Source organism: Eumetopias jubatus, unplaced genomic scaffold (assembly GCF_037043125.1).
Source record: "Eumetopias jubatus isolate StellerSeaLion01/CBP00866 unplaced genomic scaffold, mEumJub1_p1.0 scaffold_23, whole genome shotgun sequence".
NCBI lineage: Eukaryota > Metazoa > Chordata > Mammalia > Carnivora > Otariidae > Eumetopias > Eumetopias jubatus.
Window position 1 is genome coordinate 2,469,455 of NW_028274829.1, and position 16,717 is coordinate 2,486,171.

A 16,717-nucleotide genomic window follows, 5' to 3' on the forward strand; every position below is an offset into this window, starting at 1 on the left:
TAACATTCTATGTGTATCATGTTATGTAGATACTCTTATTTCTACAGATGTGAAAATTGAGGTGTAAGAGGCGCAACTAGTGGTAAGTACAGCTAGGTTGCCAACATGGTACGATAAATCACTGATTATTTGCTTTCATATTTTTAAACGTTGAAACTTGACTAGCTTTACATATCAGAAGAGGCTTAGTTCTGATTAAAATTTTTGGTTTGTAATTTTGTTTTAAAGATTATTTAAATACTCTGTATGAGAAATGATTAGCCACAAATGTTAAGGTACATTGAATAAGTTTTCCTTTCATTTGCCTCCCAATATATGCAGGGCATTTTTTTTTTCTTTTTGTGGGTTTATTCTTTAAAAATGTTTGAATGACATACTACTACTAAAAGATGCAAAACTGAGGTATTTATATTCCTATTATTTACTTAAATTATCCATAAAAGACTGTTTGGCTTGATGTGAAATTACATTATCTCAGCTTAAGAGTTTGAAGTTTCATTTAGTGTTTAAGATTGGTTTTCCAAAGTTTTTCTTTTCTTTTCTTTTTTTTAAGATTTTATTTATTTGATAGAGCATAATAAGGGGAGGGGTAGAAGGAGAAGCAGACTCCCCTCTGAACAGGAAGCCTGATATGGGGCTTGATCCCAGGACCCTGAGATCCTAACTTGACCTTAAGGCAGCGGACTAACTGAGCCACCGAGGTGCCCTTCAACAAAAGCTTTTCAAAATTAAGTTAGCATTTGTGGATCTGTGTATGAAAGACAGAGAGAGTTTACAGTGTTTATGGAATTATTGAAATAGAAATAATAGATATTGTCTTGTTTCTAACTTTTTTCCTTAGTTCAATATGGTAAATTAAATTCTCTTCACAAAGAGAAAAAGTTCATAGTATAGAATCTATTGAGGGGTTCTTAATGTGGCAGAACACTGTTCGTAGATCTCTTTCGTATGTAATAGGGAAAATACAACTACTATAATAAACCTTAATATTATAAGTAAAAAAAAAGACGCCACGAAAGTTAATAGTGCTTGCTCTGTTTTGTGGCTTTGAATCAGACTTCCTATTTTTATTTTCCTTTTGAAATAAAGTGATCATTATAAAATCCTTTCAATGAGCAAGATATGAAAAGCAATTTGATGGAAAATCTTAATGCAGATATTTCTAAATATGGGTGTGCTAGTTCTGTGCTCTGTGTGCTAGTCCTCTGCTTTATTAAACTTACATATGCAGTATATGCATGTATGTACACATACATTCATAGATATTTATTTGGTAGCAAGCCCTTATTTTTATTCTGCCCTCAAAGTCACTGTATAATTGTGGTTTTCTTCTCAGAATTACTTGTGGGGTTTACTGAAAAATAATTAACTGGGCCTCACTTCTAGAGTAGATTCTGGAAGATTTTGTTTCTTGGAAGAGACCTAAATATTTAAAAAAGAAAACTTCTCAGGTGATCCTGATGTGTCATTATATTAGTAGTGTAGTTTAGGAATAGGGGAGACCTGAGACCATTTAGGAATTTTGTTACTTTGCCATTAGGCAGCAGTTATCTTCTTTTGAGTGTTTAGTGTTAGTAGTGGGGTCAAAAATCTCACACCCAAACTCACAGATACTGTGAATAGGATTTTAATGCGGTAGATGAGGAACTGGGATTACACTTACAAGCATAATTTGATTATATTTGTTTTTCATCACTTGGAGTTTCTACTCTAATTATCCTTTCTATTCTTGTGGCATGTTTCCTTTTTCACTCTTGCAACAAATATTTGTTGGGCATTTGCCATGTACCAGTTAGTATCCTAAGCACTTAACATATATGAATGTAAAAAATAAAAATACTGCTTTTCTCCAGAACCTTTTACAAAGTCATTTGGAGTAGGACCAGCTAATTTTCCTAGCTTTGATTTTCTGTCATTCTTTATCTTGCCTCAGTAAAGGTGTTACGGTATTAAACTAGTGGAATTTCCCCAATTCTTTTCATTTTAAAATAGTTTTTTAAAAAAGATTCATTCTGGGGCACCTGGGTGGCTCAGTTGGTTAAGCTGCTACCTGCTTCTCAGGTCATGATCCTGGAGTCCTGGGATCAAGCCCTGCGTCTGCCTCCCTCTCAGCGGGGAGTTTGCTTCTCCCTCTGACCGTCTCCCGCTCATGCTCTCTTTCTTTCTCTCTTAAATAAATAAATAAAATCTTAAAAAAAAATTTCATTCTGAACATTAGTATTCTCCTGTACAATATAGGTGTGAAGTACAGTAGAACAGGATTCTTTTTATATATTGGCTTTAGGAATAATTTAGGAGTTTAATAAAGCATTGAAATTGTGGTTAGGAGACATAATCCTGGCACAGTTCCTCTTCCCCTATCTTCCTGTGTCTGTGCTCAGTCATTTGTCTTCATGGATATGTGTGTTCTGATTGTTTTAATTTGTTTTGTTCTGGTGCTTTTTGGTTAAGGTGTCCCTTCACATTCTTTTAGGTTAATGGCATCCATGTGGTCAGAATTAAGATTCTAAGTCACTAGTAGTCCTAGCACTGGAAAGTGTCTGGCATTTAGGTAGTAATTATTTGTTGAATGTCATCTATTCATCATTCTCTACATGATTTCTCCTTTCTATTTTTATGGTTTTACTAATAGTCTTCATTACCTGGAGTAGTTTAACTTCACCTGTTAATCATTTTAAGATGAAAAAATAGTATCAGAGAGGTGAAGGTCAACTAAAATGGTACAGTCATGAATTACCTTTTTCATGAAGTTGCTGTCATACCAATATATCTAACAAGTTAACTTTTCTGAATTCTCTTGCTTTTTTATTCCTCTTAAAAACTTCTCTGTTGAGTTATTTTATATTTATTAATTCTCTCCCTGCTAGGCTTGACAGAGTCAGAGACAAAGAGAGGTCCTGCATGATATTTGACTTAATTTCCAAACTGTAGAACTGCTTGGTAGGATCTAGAACTGCTTGTGCATTACTTAATGGTAGTTCAGTTTATCCTTTTTAAAAATACTGGAAACCCAAGTTTAAAGAAATCATTTTACTTTGGATGATTTTGAGCTGGTAATTTGAAGATTGCATTTCATTTTCTATCAGCATGTAAAGGAATGAAAAGATAATTTAAAAAGAAGAAAAGGGACCAGGGGATGTCTGTCTTTTCTATATCACGTGCCCACTTCGTTTCTGCTGATAATGTTTCTGCTGGTGGTCACTAAGGCTGCTAACATTATTTACCACCTTCCTCTTTTTCTGGTCATTTTCCTTAGGTAGCTATTTCTGTGAACTTCTAAATGGTCTATTTTTGATTTGACCATCAGAAATTACTATATGATATTAGAGCCGTGTTCTACTTAAACAGTATTTGTCTCTCAAATATTTGAGTTATTTTATTTTATTAAAGATTTTGTTTGTTTGAGAGAGAGAGAGAACATGAGTGAAGGAGACACAAAGGGAGAGGGAGAAGCAGGGAGCCTACTTGGGGCTCGATCCCAGGACCCTGGGATCATGAACTGAGCTTAAGGCAGTCACTTAACCAACTGAGCCACCCAGGCACCCCATTGAGTTTTTTAATAGTGCTTTAAGAACCTAGATAAGTGATACTGAAAGTTTTGAACATTAAGAAAAGTCACCTGGAGGGCTAGTTAAAAACATAGATTGTTGGTCTCCTCAGACTACAGATGATCTAAACCTGGAATGGGACCCTTGAGAATTTGAGAATTTGCATGTCAGGTGATACTAAAGCTGCTGGTCTTAAAAGAGACTTGGAAAGTCATTGGCCTACACTGTTTCCAGTGCACCCCACATTTCTTTCAGATTAAATACTAAATTTCTCTAATTTTTTTCTTAAACCTTTGTGTTTATTTGTACTTTCACATATACTAGGTACTGTAGCAGGCAGTGGGAAAACAATATGAGTAAAAAGAATTGAATGAGTCCATTGATTTACAAGTTCACAAATTAACTTCCATAAACCTTTCAAAGCTTAGAGTCTATAAGATACATTGCACCATTTTCAAAGCAGGACATCATGAGATGTGGAACATTCATGTTTAAGGGAGACAAAAATGAAAAGGGGCATAGTCAAACTAAATAACAATAATTAATTTGGTGTCAAGGGATAATTGGACATTAAGTTATGGTTTATCATTTGATGGAGAACTTTTCATGGTTACGTACCTTTATGCCCGTGTGTGTTTGTGAGTACTTATGCACATGTGTAGTTTTGTGTGAGTGGGTGTGTAGTTTTGTATGTGAAAGTTACGCGTATTTACTTGGGGCAGAAAAATTTGGAGACCATAGAGAAAGCAGAACACTTATACAGATATTTTATCTCCCATGATACTACTATGTGGAAGCAATCATACAAAGGGTTTTTTCCCACTTTGGGTGTTCATTTTTAAAAATAAGGTGTAATTTCAGACTATCCTACATACTGTGATTTAGTTAAACTTTCCCTTAGTGTCCTTTTTAGATTGTCAACAATTTTTGTTATTAATATGCTGTGATGAACATTTTGAGCTGATAAGTATTTGAATATTTTGTTGAATAAGTTTTCTTTAGTTTCAGTACATTTCAGTTCAATAGTAAACATTTTTAATGTTTGTCTTTACTAATTGTTCTTCTAGAACTCAGCTGTGTGCCATTTCTTCAAGCTACTTGGGAGACATTGTTTTCATGGTCCTTATTTCTATGTCAGATACTTTTCACCTGTCCCCCAATACTGCTCAAAACTGGCATCATTAACTTAATTTTCATTTAACTTTCTAACATTATTTCATGCCTTAAAAATCACACATACAACCAAAAACAGCCCTCATATATCCTCCATTTATTTTAACCTTCTGGATACTAGGCTTACAGCTTTGCAAGTTTAGTTTCTTTGGGGGCTTTTTCATTTTCTTTTTTGATGTCGGTTACTTTTCATCTTCAGTGACTGAGGATACAGGATGGGTTACATACAACTATCAGGTGGCCTCAGTCTCTTTTTAGTAAGTCTTTTTATTTTATCTTATCCTTTTTTGTTTTATTTTATCTTCTTTTTTCTTTTTTAAGATTTTATTCATTTATTTGATAGAGAGAGACACAGCAAGAGAGGGAACACAAGCAGGGGGAGTCTGGGAGAGGGAGAAGCAGGCTTCCTGCGAAGCAGGGAGCCCGATGTAGGGCCCCATCCCAGGACCCTGGGATCATGACCTGAGCCAAAGGCAGACACTTAATGACTGAGCCACGCAGGCGCCCTGTTATTTCTTTAAAGATTTATTTTATTTAGAGAGGGAGAGAGATTGGGGGAGAGGCAGAGAGAGTCCTCAAGCAGACTCCCAGCTGAGCATAGAGCCCGTCTCAGGGCTCAGATCCGAGGACCCTGAGATCATGACATGAGCCAAAAATCAACAGTCAGACGCTTCACCAACTGAGCCACTCAGGTGCCCCTAAATTAGTCTTTAAAAGCTGTCGTCTTGTCACTTTTCAAAGGAGACCGTTTTTATTTGCAGGTTAGGTACTCTTTTTTTTTTTTATCTGCCATTTACGGAGAGATGAGATGTATTGTGTTTATTATATTATTCCGTTTATGTGAACTAGTTAAGCAGAATAGCAAGCAATACATGATGACTTGAAAATTCCATTGTAATTCGGTATCAGAGTTTATATTCGTAGTTCTCAATTTAGGCTGATGTTGCTCTCATGAGACATTCAGCAATGTCTAGAGACATTTTTAGCTGTAATGACTTAGGGGCAAATTGGCATGTACTGGCTGGCATCTAGTAGTTAGAGAAAAGGGTTGCTGTAAACATCTTACAGTGCACAGAACCATACAAGTTAGTGTCTTTTCTTCCTACCCAACCACCTCCCTAAAGTTAAATGGTCCAAAATGTCTATCATGCTAAAGTTGAGATAACTTAGGCTGCAGTTTTCATACAACCATACTTCTCTTATTAGACTTGTGCCCCCACAGCTTGTGTACTGATAAGCTAGAGGAAGAAGGACTGAGTTTTAGAGGAGAAGCCTAAAGTAGTAGTGTCCACAGATTTATTGTTTGCCTGATGTGAGAAGGTATTTCTTTTCTTTTCAAGATTTTTTAATTAATTTAATTGAGAGAGAGAATGAGATAGAGCATGAGAAGGTAGAGGGTCAGAGGGAGAAGCAGACTCCCCGCTGAGCAGGGAGCCCATGCCGGACTTGATCCTGGGACTCCAGGATCATGACCTGAGCCAAAGGAAGTTGCTTAACCAGCTGAGCCACCCAGGCGCCCCAAGGGTATTTGTTTTCTGAGCCACATAAATATCAGGTGTCTGAAATTGAATTGCTGTTATTGGAAAATTATTTTAATAATTCTCAGTGAAGCCTGAGTGGGAGAATTAGTTGTGAAAAGAGAATCATGGGAGGCTTCTTTGGTTTCCTTTCAGCCACACAGGGCCACAAGACATATATTCCTCATTTGTACCTCCTTTTCTCTTCCTACTCTTCCCAAGTACTGTTTAAATCTCCATTCATCTCTAGAACTTTATTCATCTTACAAAAATTAAACTGTATCCATCAGATTGTATCCTCACCATTGCCCCCACCTCCCAGGTCTTGGCTGCCACTCTTGTACTTTCTGTCTCTGTAGATTTGATTACTTTAAGGACCTCATTATGAATGGAATCTTAAAAATATTTGTCCTTTTGTGAGTGGCGTATTCTATTTGACATAATGTGCTTGAGGCTTATCCATTTTGTAACATGTCAGAATTATGTTTTTGAAGCGGGAGAACAAGATTCTTGTCTTGGAGTCAAAGAATGAATCTCGCAGACAAAGGAGAGTGAGTAAAGCCATACAGTTTTATTAAGCAAATATACAGAGAAAGGTGTCAGGAGTGAGAGGGGTCCCAACAGGATTGCCACTGAGGGCTTCTAGCGTTGGTTTTTTTATTGAAGGCTAACCAGGGAACTTAAATCCTTTTAACATCTCTACTGATAGACCATTTTGTAAGGGCTAGTGATAAAACCTTTAATGGCTCACTTCCTTTTTAGGGCCTGTTCTTTGTTGGTCACAAGTGACTATTATAACAAGACCCTAGCTATGACACTTAGGACAGGATGATCTGGTTTGTTCCCTTATCTCTGGTTTCCTTACATCTCAGCATTTTGGGGACCTCTGTGAGCCTGATCCCGTAGCCCCCTACCTAGCTCTGCCTTTCCCTTACTCATTCCTCCCTCTAGAATTCCCCCTGCCTTTAGGGTATGGGATGATGACCGCTCTGGCTGCTTCCTGCTGAAATGGGGTGGTGAGCTGTGTGGCAGTTAGAATCTGTCCAGGGAGTAATGATGGACAGCAGATGGTACATGCATCGGCATGTGCAAAAGGGTAAACATAAGACAAGTAATTACGCCCAAAATTATGATCACATTCCTTAAATAAGATTCCAAATTACCAATTCTGTAAAATAAATCAGTGGATATTTCGATCTTGTTTAAGTGATCATGAATGTCCCCTATTAATTGGGACACTTGTGGGAGTTATCTGTAATGTTAAGACAACACATATGAGGAAACTTCTCACACCCCAAACGGTGTAGCAGTAGTAGACCGTCAGTAGTGGCGCAGTTCTCGAGGCGTCCCTTGACTTTACTTAATTCTTAACTGAATGTATCTAGTGTCTAGGAAGTATCCGAGTCCTGCTCAGCAAGCATAACTGTTTTGCTTATTTTATGTTGCAGTCCTGTTGTAAATTTTGGAAGTCCCATAGTGAGCTTTGAGGCTCTTTTAACCAGGAGGGCTGTTGTATACTTGGCTAACAAAGCTTTTGTTTGTGATTGTACCTCCTAAAACGAAGGGCATTTGGGCAGCTGCTTGGGATTATTCCTTAACGTCCCCTTCCCGAGGGGGACTAATAACCACAGTTGGCTCCAGTTATAACCATTAACCCGGGAAATGAGGGAGGGAGAAGCCCCCACATCTCTTAGGAGGAACAGAGAGAAAGAGAGAGTCAGAGTCCCCTTTGCTAGGAATGGCCTGTGTTTCCTCCAGCAACCTGGGTTTGGTTGGAGGAGGCCTACTTAGATAATTATCATCCAGTATGTCAGAAGGGGGTTTACTAGCCAGGCTCATTTGGACAAACACATTCTGCCCCTGTTTCCTGCAGAAAAGGTGTAATTGACAGATCCCACTGAGGCCATGCAGTGTTACAGGAGCTCAGTCCTATCCTAAGTTTTGCAATACAAATTGTTTCCAGTGGGTTAAAAGGCACCCGAGAGAGCCCTTGGGAACCAAAGCCTACTGAGGCGATGCTCCCAGAAAAGTGAAGAAGGTCCATTACCAAATCACCCCCAACTCCCGGGTGGCTTCCCACGCAGGATATGTCAGAGGTTCCAGTGTGTCAAAAGTGACCAGAGGCATCCCTCAAAGAAGAAATCACTATTGATCATAATCCTGCCTTCCCATTAAGGCATTCCTATCATAAAAGGCCCCATAGGAGGGATACCAGCGTCCCTCCCCTACCCCATTGCATCCTAGCTGCCAATGGGTGCCTGGTGAATGGACTGAAATATCCTTGCCATGCTGTCATATGCCCTGAAGTTTGCATTATTGCCCTGCCATTTTTTTTTAAAGATTTTATTTATTTATTTGACAGAGACACAGCAAGAGAGGGAACACAAGCAGGGGGAGTGGGAGAGGGAGAAGCAGGCTTCCTGCAGAGCAGGGAGCCAGATGCGGGGCTCGATCCCAGGACCTGGGATCATGACCTGAGCCGAAGGCAGACGCTTAACGACTGAGCCACCCAGGTGCCCCCTGCTCTGCCATTTTTAGCCCATGGGAAATACTAGAAAAGTTTTACAAGGGGGAAATTACTCAATTTTTACTTTAAGTAGTTAGTAGAGGACATTGACAGAAAAGAGTAAAGGTAGGGGAGGGGGGTGGGGGGATGGGTTGGCCTGGTGATGGGTATTAAAGAGGGCACATTCTGCGTGGAGCACTGGGTGTTATGCACAAACAATGAATCATGGAACACTACATCAAAAACTAATGATGTAATGTATGATGATTAACATAATAAAAAATATTTTTAAAAAAGAGTAAAGATAGAAATCTATCATGATCTAAGCGACATTGCAACACATGTAGTCTTTACAGCCAACTTCCCTAGGAATAAGGACAGGAATAGAGAGGGATCAAGTTTCTGGGTCTTACTACCATTCTGGCCAGGGTAGTAACTTCCAGCCAAAAGGCAGGCTTTCTCCTTCCGGTACAGTAGCCATGAGCTAGAGGATTACAGCCTGAGCAGTCAACATGAAAGTGTTCCAAAAAGACCGTACTCCTTGAAGGGCCCCTGAAATGAGAGTAAAGGAAGAGAACAGAAAGTACTCACCAAGTTTGCACCGAGGCTCAGAGTCCAGATGAGACTGGATTCAAAGCCCCATGTTGGGTGCCATATGATGTAGGAGGAACATTAGGGTTCGAAGTCAATGGCCAAGAAAGAATTCCTGACACATCTTTGGTGCAAAAGGTGATTTTATTGAAGCTCAGGGACAGGACCCGTGGTCAGAAAGAGCTGCACCAGGGTCATGAGGAGTGGGCCATTATGTACTTTCAAGTTGGGAGGGGGTTAGGGATAGCGTAAGTCTCTGAGGAATTTTGGAAGCAAGGTTTCCAGGACCTTGAGGAGGCTAGCTATTGTTGGGAAAAGGTCATTTATTACCATCTAATAAAACCTTAATCATGAGACCCTTCAGATGTGTATCAGTGGGCCACATGCTTGGGGGATGATTGCCAACACATATCTTGGGGAGTTTAGAGATAAAGGAAGTTTCCAAAGGAATGCTTATATGTTAAAGTAGACTTTCAGGATCCTGAGGGCCAGGCTAAGGTGGCCTCTGGCCCTTAGCAAAGTGTTAACGACGAGGCAGCTGAGTTCTTGGGGAACGTCACTCTGCCTGTTTCAAGGACTTGTCAGTGGGCTCTAGGTAGTAAGGAAATTTAATAGTTTTTCTTCTGCTTTGTTTCCCACATAAGTCTCAATTGATGCAGAAAGCATTTGACAACACTCTTTAAGCAATTTGAATATATCATCACACTTTGTTCTGCTGTATAAAGTTTCTGCTTGAGAAATTTCTGATAATCCTTGCATAGGTTCCCTTGTTTGTGATGAGTTATTTTTCTCTTTCACCTTTTGATATTTTCTTTTCCTCTGACAGTGTGATTATAGTGTGCCTTTGTGTGGATCTGTTAGATTTATATGTACTGTAATTCTTTGTTGATATTCCGATTTTCCTCAGTTGCCTGTAGGGACCAAGGGCAGGCCATCCCAATAGCACACTTTAGCATGAACAATATTTTGAGTTAAAAGCAATCAAAACCCAGCACATTCAGAAAAGCTCTTCACCTCCTCCCTCAACTGCCTGCCTGTACCAGGAAGAGAGCATTTAAGGAGATTCTTCTTTATAAGTAAGAAATATATTTCCGTAATAGGACAACATTTTCAAAACACGTCCTCCCACCTGCCCAAAGAAAGGATCTTTCTCCTCTTTGTATCTTTGGAGCATTGCTCCTCTCAGGTCCTGTAAGCCTCAGATTGTCTCAGTTTAAAAAGTGTTTCAACAGGAAGTTTTAAATTGAACTCTTCAGGGTTTGCTTTCTGAGCTTTATTTCTTTGATAAAGTCATATTTGTCTCTATGCCTATGATTTTTTTTATTTTTACTGAGATTTGGGCATTAAAAAAAAACAATAACGACACAACAAAACAGTTGTACTGTGAGGCATTTGAATTTTGATCTTGATCTTGATCCAGGATCAAGACCCTATTTATCCCTATATGACTCTGCAAGTTACAGATATTTTGTGACATTTCTTCAATGAATTAGAAACCTGAGACTCTAAGAGATTAAGTGATTTGACCAAAGCACAGGTAAGAAAGTATGCAATCCTAGAGACAATTAATCCCTTCTTTTTCGAGATGGGAGTGGAGGGGGAGGAGGGTGTATTTTTCTACTTAAATTTTTCTTCATAAGCTTTTCCTTTGCTTTGAATTCCTTTTGGCATTTGAGAGTATTTGAGCTAAAATATCTTAAAATTGTAATCCCCTGTCATTTTTTGTCTGCTCATATTTTCCCTCTACCTGGAGATACATAGTTAACCTAGCAAAAAGACTAAGTTATTTTCAACAAAAGGCTGTTATTAGACTAAGCAGAAACAAAATGGCAGTGCAATCTCCCTTCCCTCAAACAAAATTATCTTTCTCCCATATCACAGAATAATCTTTTGCTTCTGACAAAGCATTCCTTATTTATACACTATTTTTTCTCTTCTCACAGTTCCACTTCTCTGGGGCTATTAACCTAAGCCTATTAACATGCTCCACTTCCATCTGTCCATTAGTGCTGAGCAAACTTTCATCATAGGATATATCAAGTTTTAGATTATAAACTTTGGTTTTCATTTTATCACGCACATTCATCTTTGTGCCACCACATAAAAATTCCCTTTTTCCTTAGATTACTAGCTTCTGACACCTTAAGTACTGAGAAGACTGGTCTTTGGTAAATCAAAAATGTTGAACAAGAAGTAGGTATGGAGTAAAGTAAATTTCCTAAGTTAAACATTAACTCAGATCCCAAAGAAATCACGTCCTATCTTGAAAAAGTAGGAAGAATAGTCCCTGTTTCCATGTCTTTTTCATAGAAATACCACCATACCTATAAAGAAACCTCAGAGTGTCTCACTGTTACAAGACAAAGGTAATTTTCAACAAATAACTTGCTTTCTCATGCTTCAGTGTACTGTGAGGCATTTGAATATTTGGTGGATATTTTGAAAACAGGATTTTCAAATATAATCTGGAAAGATGTGAGTCAAAACCAGAAAAGCTTATCACAGACATGCTATATATCAATTCTCTAGAAATGATACTGGGAACTGTATCTTAGATTCCATTTAATCAGAGAGGAAAGAGATGGAAATTAGTGCTTGATTTCAAGTAGGAGCTTCAGCCTTAAATAATACTGTTTTAAAAATATCATATGTCTTGGGGGACCTGGATGGCTCAGTCGGTTAAGTGTCTGTCTTCAGCTCAGGTCATGATCCTAGAGTCCTGGGATGGAGCCCCACATCAGGCTCCCTGCTCGGCCGGCAGCCTTCTTCCTCCTCTCCCTCTGCCTCTCCCTCTCCTTGTACTCTCTCTGTTTCTCTCTCAAATGAATAAATAAAATCTTGAAAAATAATTATATGGCTTTATTAAGGTATACTAATCAGAGTGTTCTGTGGAGGGAGAAACTCTGTACTACAAATATAGTTTCTGAAAGATTTAGTAATTATTCAAATCATTTAAAAGGTAATTCAAAACAGCAACAGAATATTCCTTTAGATAATAATTTCTTTTCATATTCAGACTCCAGTATCTCTTAACATATTCCAGGACTGGACAAGTATCACCCTTCTCAAGATAAAAGCTAGTATGAAGAGAGTGATGTTAGCAAGATGGCAGAACAAAAAGCTCCATCCTGAATCATCCATCATCTCCCACACAAAAAAGCACTTAACGCAGAAAGCTTTGCATATAGTTTTAGAAGAATTGGTTTATTTCCAAGTCCATCCGTGGACCTCCTATAAGTCCATCTTACAAAAGCAATGAATCAAATGATAAAAAGGAATGACAAAAACATCTTTCAAGAAATTTTTGGAGGACAGATATTAATGACTTTTGATAGGGGGGATTTAAGGCATATTTTTAGGCTCTCAATAAAGATCCAGAAAGAACTTGAAAGAATTAAGATTGGAGACAGAAGATATATGCACTGGGATCAGGAGCCCCAGTAAAAGTACAAAAGAAAAATGAGTCAACTTGAAATAGTGAAGAATAAAAAGAAATTGACAGCTCACTTTTTTGAGTTGAATGAAAAAATTATTTGAATAGTTTTTGTTAGCAATGGAACTCACATAGAAGATGATAGGGGGTTTCTCTAAGTTTTAAAAGTCATCTACTTCATATAAAGCATTTTTATATGCTTGGTAAAAAGTAAAAGATAATGTGTTATGGCAGTCATATATGGAGGGGTTATGTGTGCCAGTACTTTTGGGTCCTTTTTTTTTTTAACAAAGTAGTATACAGCTTGTTTTTGATATTTGTATTCTAGCTGTGTTTATAAGGCAGCAATTGACAGGCATTTTTAGATTCTTCAGTAAGATAAGAATGACAACTAAGAACCTTGCATTTTTTCCGGGGTACTAATTATAATATTAAGACTGTACTTTTTATGTTTTCTTGTTATAATTACTTAACTACTGGTACAAAAATAGGAATTTAGTAGTTTGAGTAGCAGTGTTCATAAGAATTTACCTTTTCACTTGTTTTTGTTAAAACCATCTGTTGAGAAAAGCCATTTGTTAATGACTGTAGAGAGCGGTGATGTTACCACAATACACATTAAAATTGGAATGATTGCCGTTTTACTATTTAAAACAAATATGCCTTTTTTTCCTTCTACTTTTAGGTTATGAGATGGTCTCTGCAAGATGGTCTGTCCTTGAATTGGAAATTTTTAAGGCTGACATATGCTGGTACTTTATCTCCTTTAAGTGTACTATAATTTCTTCTGTTACAACCACTACATAAGCAGACAAAATAGCAAAGGTCCGTTCTGTGTCAAGTATGACAGCCACAACTCGTGGCTCTCCAATAGGAGGGAATGACATCCAAGGCCAGGCTCCTGATGGACAGTCTCAGCCCTCCTTCCAACAGAACCAGGTAGGACATGTTAAGGCTGTGTTTTGGGTGCCATGAATTACTAAACAATGATATAGATGTCTTCAATAATTTATAATCATGGAAGCTTATTGTCATTTTAAATTACTTTTAAGAAGAGTCGCGGAGACTTGTAGGAAACCTATTGTACTTGGTTAAGAATGTTCCTTTTTTTTTTTAATATGACTGAGGACAAAAAAATTTAGTTATTTTGTAACAATTTGTTATAAGCAAAGATTTAGCTCTTTATTTTGGAATCCCATCTTTGTACCATACTAATAACCTCATAGCTGTGGCTAAATAAAATATCTATGCCTTAGTTTCTGTATATTTATTTCATTAGGTTTATAGGTAGTTTTTTTTAATGTTGTAAGCTGCATTTATTATAGCATGTATAAGCCACCCACAGGTTGGGTCTGTCAGAGAACTGAGGACACTGTCCTGCCTGCGTTTGGGAGCCACGATGCTGGACACATGCCCCACACTGCCCACTTCCAGCATTCGTGAATGGCATACCAGCCAGGGTCTCCATTATGTAACAATCCCAGAGGGATGTATGGTGGCACAAGGGCCAAAGCTGGCCCGCAGGCCTGTTTGGTTGACAGGGTTTAAAATGTTTTTTCATTAGTTGCCAACAACTTAAAAATTAGAATATTTCACATAAAAATCTGGCTTTTTGGCTTCTCCAGATTTTTCATATTAGACCTGCATTCCCACTTTATAAGTTAGTTACAACTGAATGACACCCACCAATTTCAGATGGGAAATCACGTCCCCACCACACCGTCACGTCACTCAAGGTCAGTAGCCACTAGCAATTCAGTCGTGCAAATAGTTCTCATCACAGCAATGTCTCTGTTTCCTATCTCCAGTAATAGCAGGAAAAGTCAAAGTTGCACTGCAAAGGCCTCACAATTCAAAGGCCTACCTTATTTATTTTTATAATTTTTCAGGGCATCTAAGTTAGCGATCTGTGAACTAGCAGATTCTGTATCTTTAAATTGACAGTAAGTAAAACAATGTAAAGGGCTAGACCCAGATTTTAGTATCAAAGCTGGCACGCTACATGGAAATAATTAATTTTTCTTTTTTCTGAAAGAATTTGTATATGATTAATGGAAAATATTTGTAAAGGGCTTAATATAACATTAATCCTTATTTCTGAAAGTGGTAATTTACATTTACTTTTCCTCAGTTTTTCTAGGGGGATTAGTTTCTTTAAACTTTCACACAGTAACTTTGAAAAATTATTAGCTTTGGGTTTTTTTGTTTACACTTACGTAAACAAATCTTCATTTACTCTTCATTAGTTCTTTCCTTTTGCTTTCTTTGTGTTCCATTGATGTTCATTCTCTAGTTTCATGATACAGAAATTTAGATGATGTTTAGCTTTTCTTTATTTTTATATTTTCCAAACATGCATTTTAACATCTTTTAAAATTTGTGTGATGATATTTAATGTAAGAATATTTTAAGAAATGTAGTGCTTCCCTTTCAAGCATTTGGAGGTTTTCTGGCTAACCTTTTTGTCATTGACTTAGAGCTTAATTTCTTTGTGGATAGAGAATATATTCTGTGATACCACTGTTTGGGAATTTATTGAGGTCTGATGTGTTGCCCAGCATATAGTAATTTTGAATATATGAGAATTTGAAAAAGTATATTTTACTGTAGCATGAAATATCAATTATTTCCAGTTTGCTTATTATGCTTTTCAGATGTTCTCTATAGCCTTGTTTCATTTTGTTTTGTTTTAAATTTGCTTGTTTTATTAGTAGTTGAGAGGTATGTTAAACTACCTGGGATTGTGGACCTGCCCATTTCATTTTTTGTTCTATCAATTTAATTTAATTCAATTTTAAAGATGATTTGAGAAATAGAGCCCGTGTGCATGTGCACATGCACTAGCAGGGATAGGGGCATCTTCAGGCAGACTCCTGGCCCAGTGCAAAGCCCAACACAGGGCTTGATCCTAGGACCCTGAGCTGAAACCAGGAGTTGGATGCCCAACCAGCTGCGCCACCCAAGCGTGCTTGTTCTATAAGTTTTAATGAGTTATATTTCAAACCTGTAAGATGCATGCAAACTGAAAATGTGACTTGGGGTTGGATGATTGGCCAGTTAATCTTTATATGGAGATCTCTTTAATCTCCACTAATAATTCTTGTGTTAAAGTCTATCTTACCTGTCACATACTTGTATAAATGCAGCATTATTTGGGGGAGGGAGGGTTATTGTTATGTGGAATGTCTTTTCTTATTCTTTTTTTAAAGCACCCATTTTTATCGCTCGTTTTATTTTTTTTGTATTAATTCCCTGAACCCTTCCATTTTAAGTTGTCCACTTACACTTTTTTCTTTAAAGAGGCTTTTTAGGTTCACAGCAGAATTGAGTAGAAAGTACAGAGTTCCTATATTTCTCCTTCACCACAATCCTACTACCACCCCATACACTTTAAATTGACAAAACTACAATGACATGTCGTTATCACTCAAAGTTCATAGTTTACATTATGGTTCACATCTTCCTTTATTCATTCTTTGGGGTTTAACAAGTGTTTAATGACATAGATATACCATTATAGTATCATATAATAGTTTTCCCTGCTATAAAATTTGCTCTTCCTTTTCATTCTTTCCTCCCCTGAACCCTTGGCAGCTAATGACCTGCCTGTCCAGTTTTGCCTTTTCCAAAATGTCGAAATCATATGGTGTATAAACTTTTCAGACTGGCTTATTTCACTTAATAATATGCACTTAAAGTTCTTTTGTCTTTTAATGGCTTTCATTGCTTTTATTTGTGTCTTTTTTCTTTGTTTGTTTTTAATCACTGAATAACATTCCATTGTCGGGGTGTATCACACTTCATCTGTTCACTTTCTAAAGGACATCTCAATTGCTTCTGAGTTTTGGCAATTATGAATAAAGTAAATACTCATTCACAGGGAGGTTTTTGTGTGGAAATGTTTTCAACTCATTTGAATGAATACCAAGGGGGATATGATTGCTGGATT

General features: G+C 37.5%; 1 protein-coding gene across 3 annotated transcripts in view; it reads left to right on the top strand.

The window, feature by feature from the left end:
* LOC148162091 (ubiquitin carboxyl-terminal hydrolase 9X-like) overlaps positions 1-16,717 on the top strand; it is a 150,086-nt gene that overhangs the window by 4,822 nt on the left and 128,547 nt on the right. For all 3 annotated transcript variants that reach the window (XM_088020348.1, XM_088020346.1, XM_088020347.1), the window contains exon 2: positions 13,454-13,707. In XM_088020348.1, coding sequence (XP_087876474.1) covers positions 13,612-13,707 — 96 coding nt within the window. In that variant the 5' untranslated portion in view covers positions 13,454-13,611. The remainder of the gene's footprint in view (positions 1-13,453; positions 13,708-16,717) is intronic.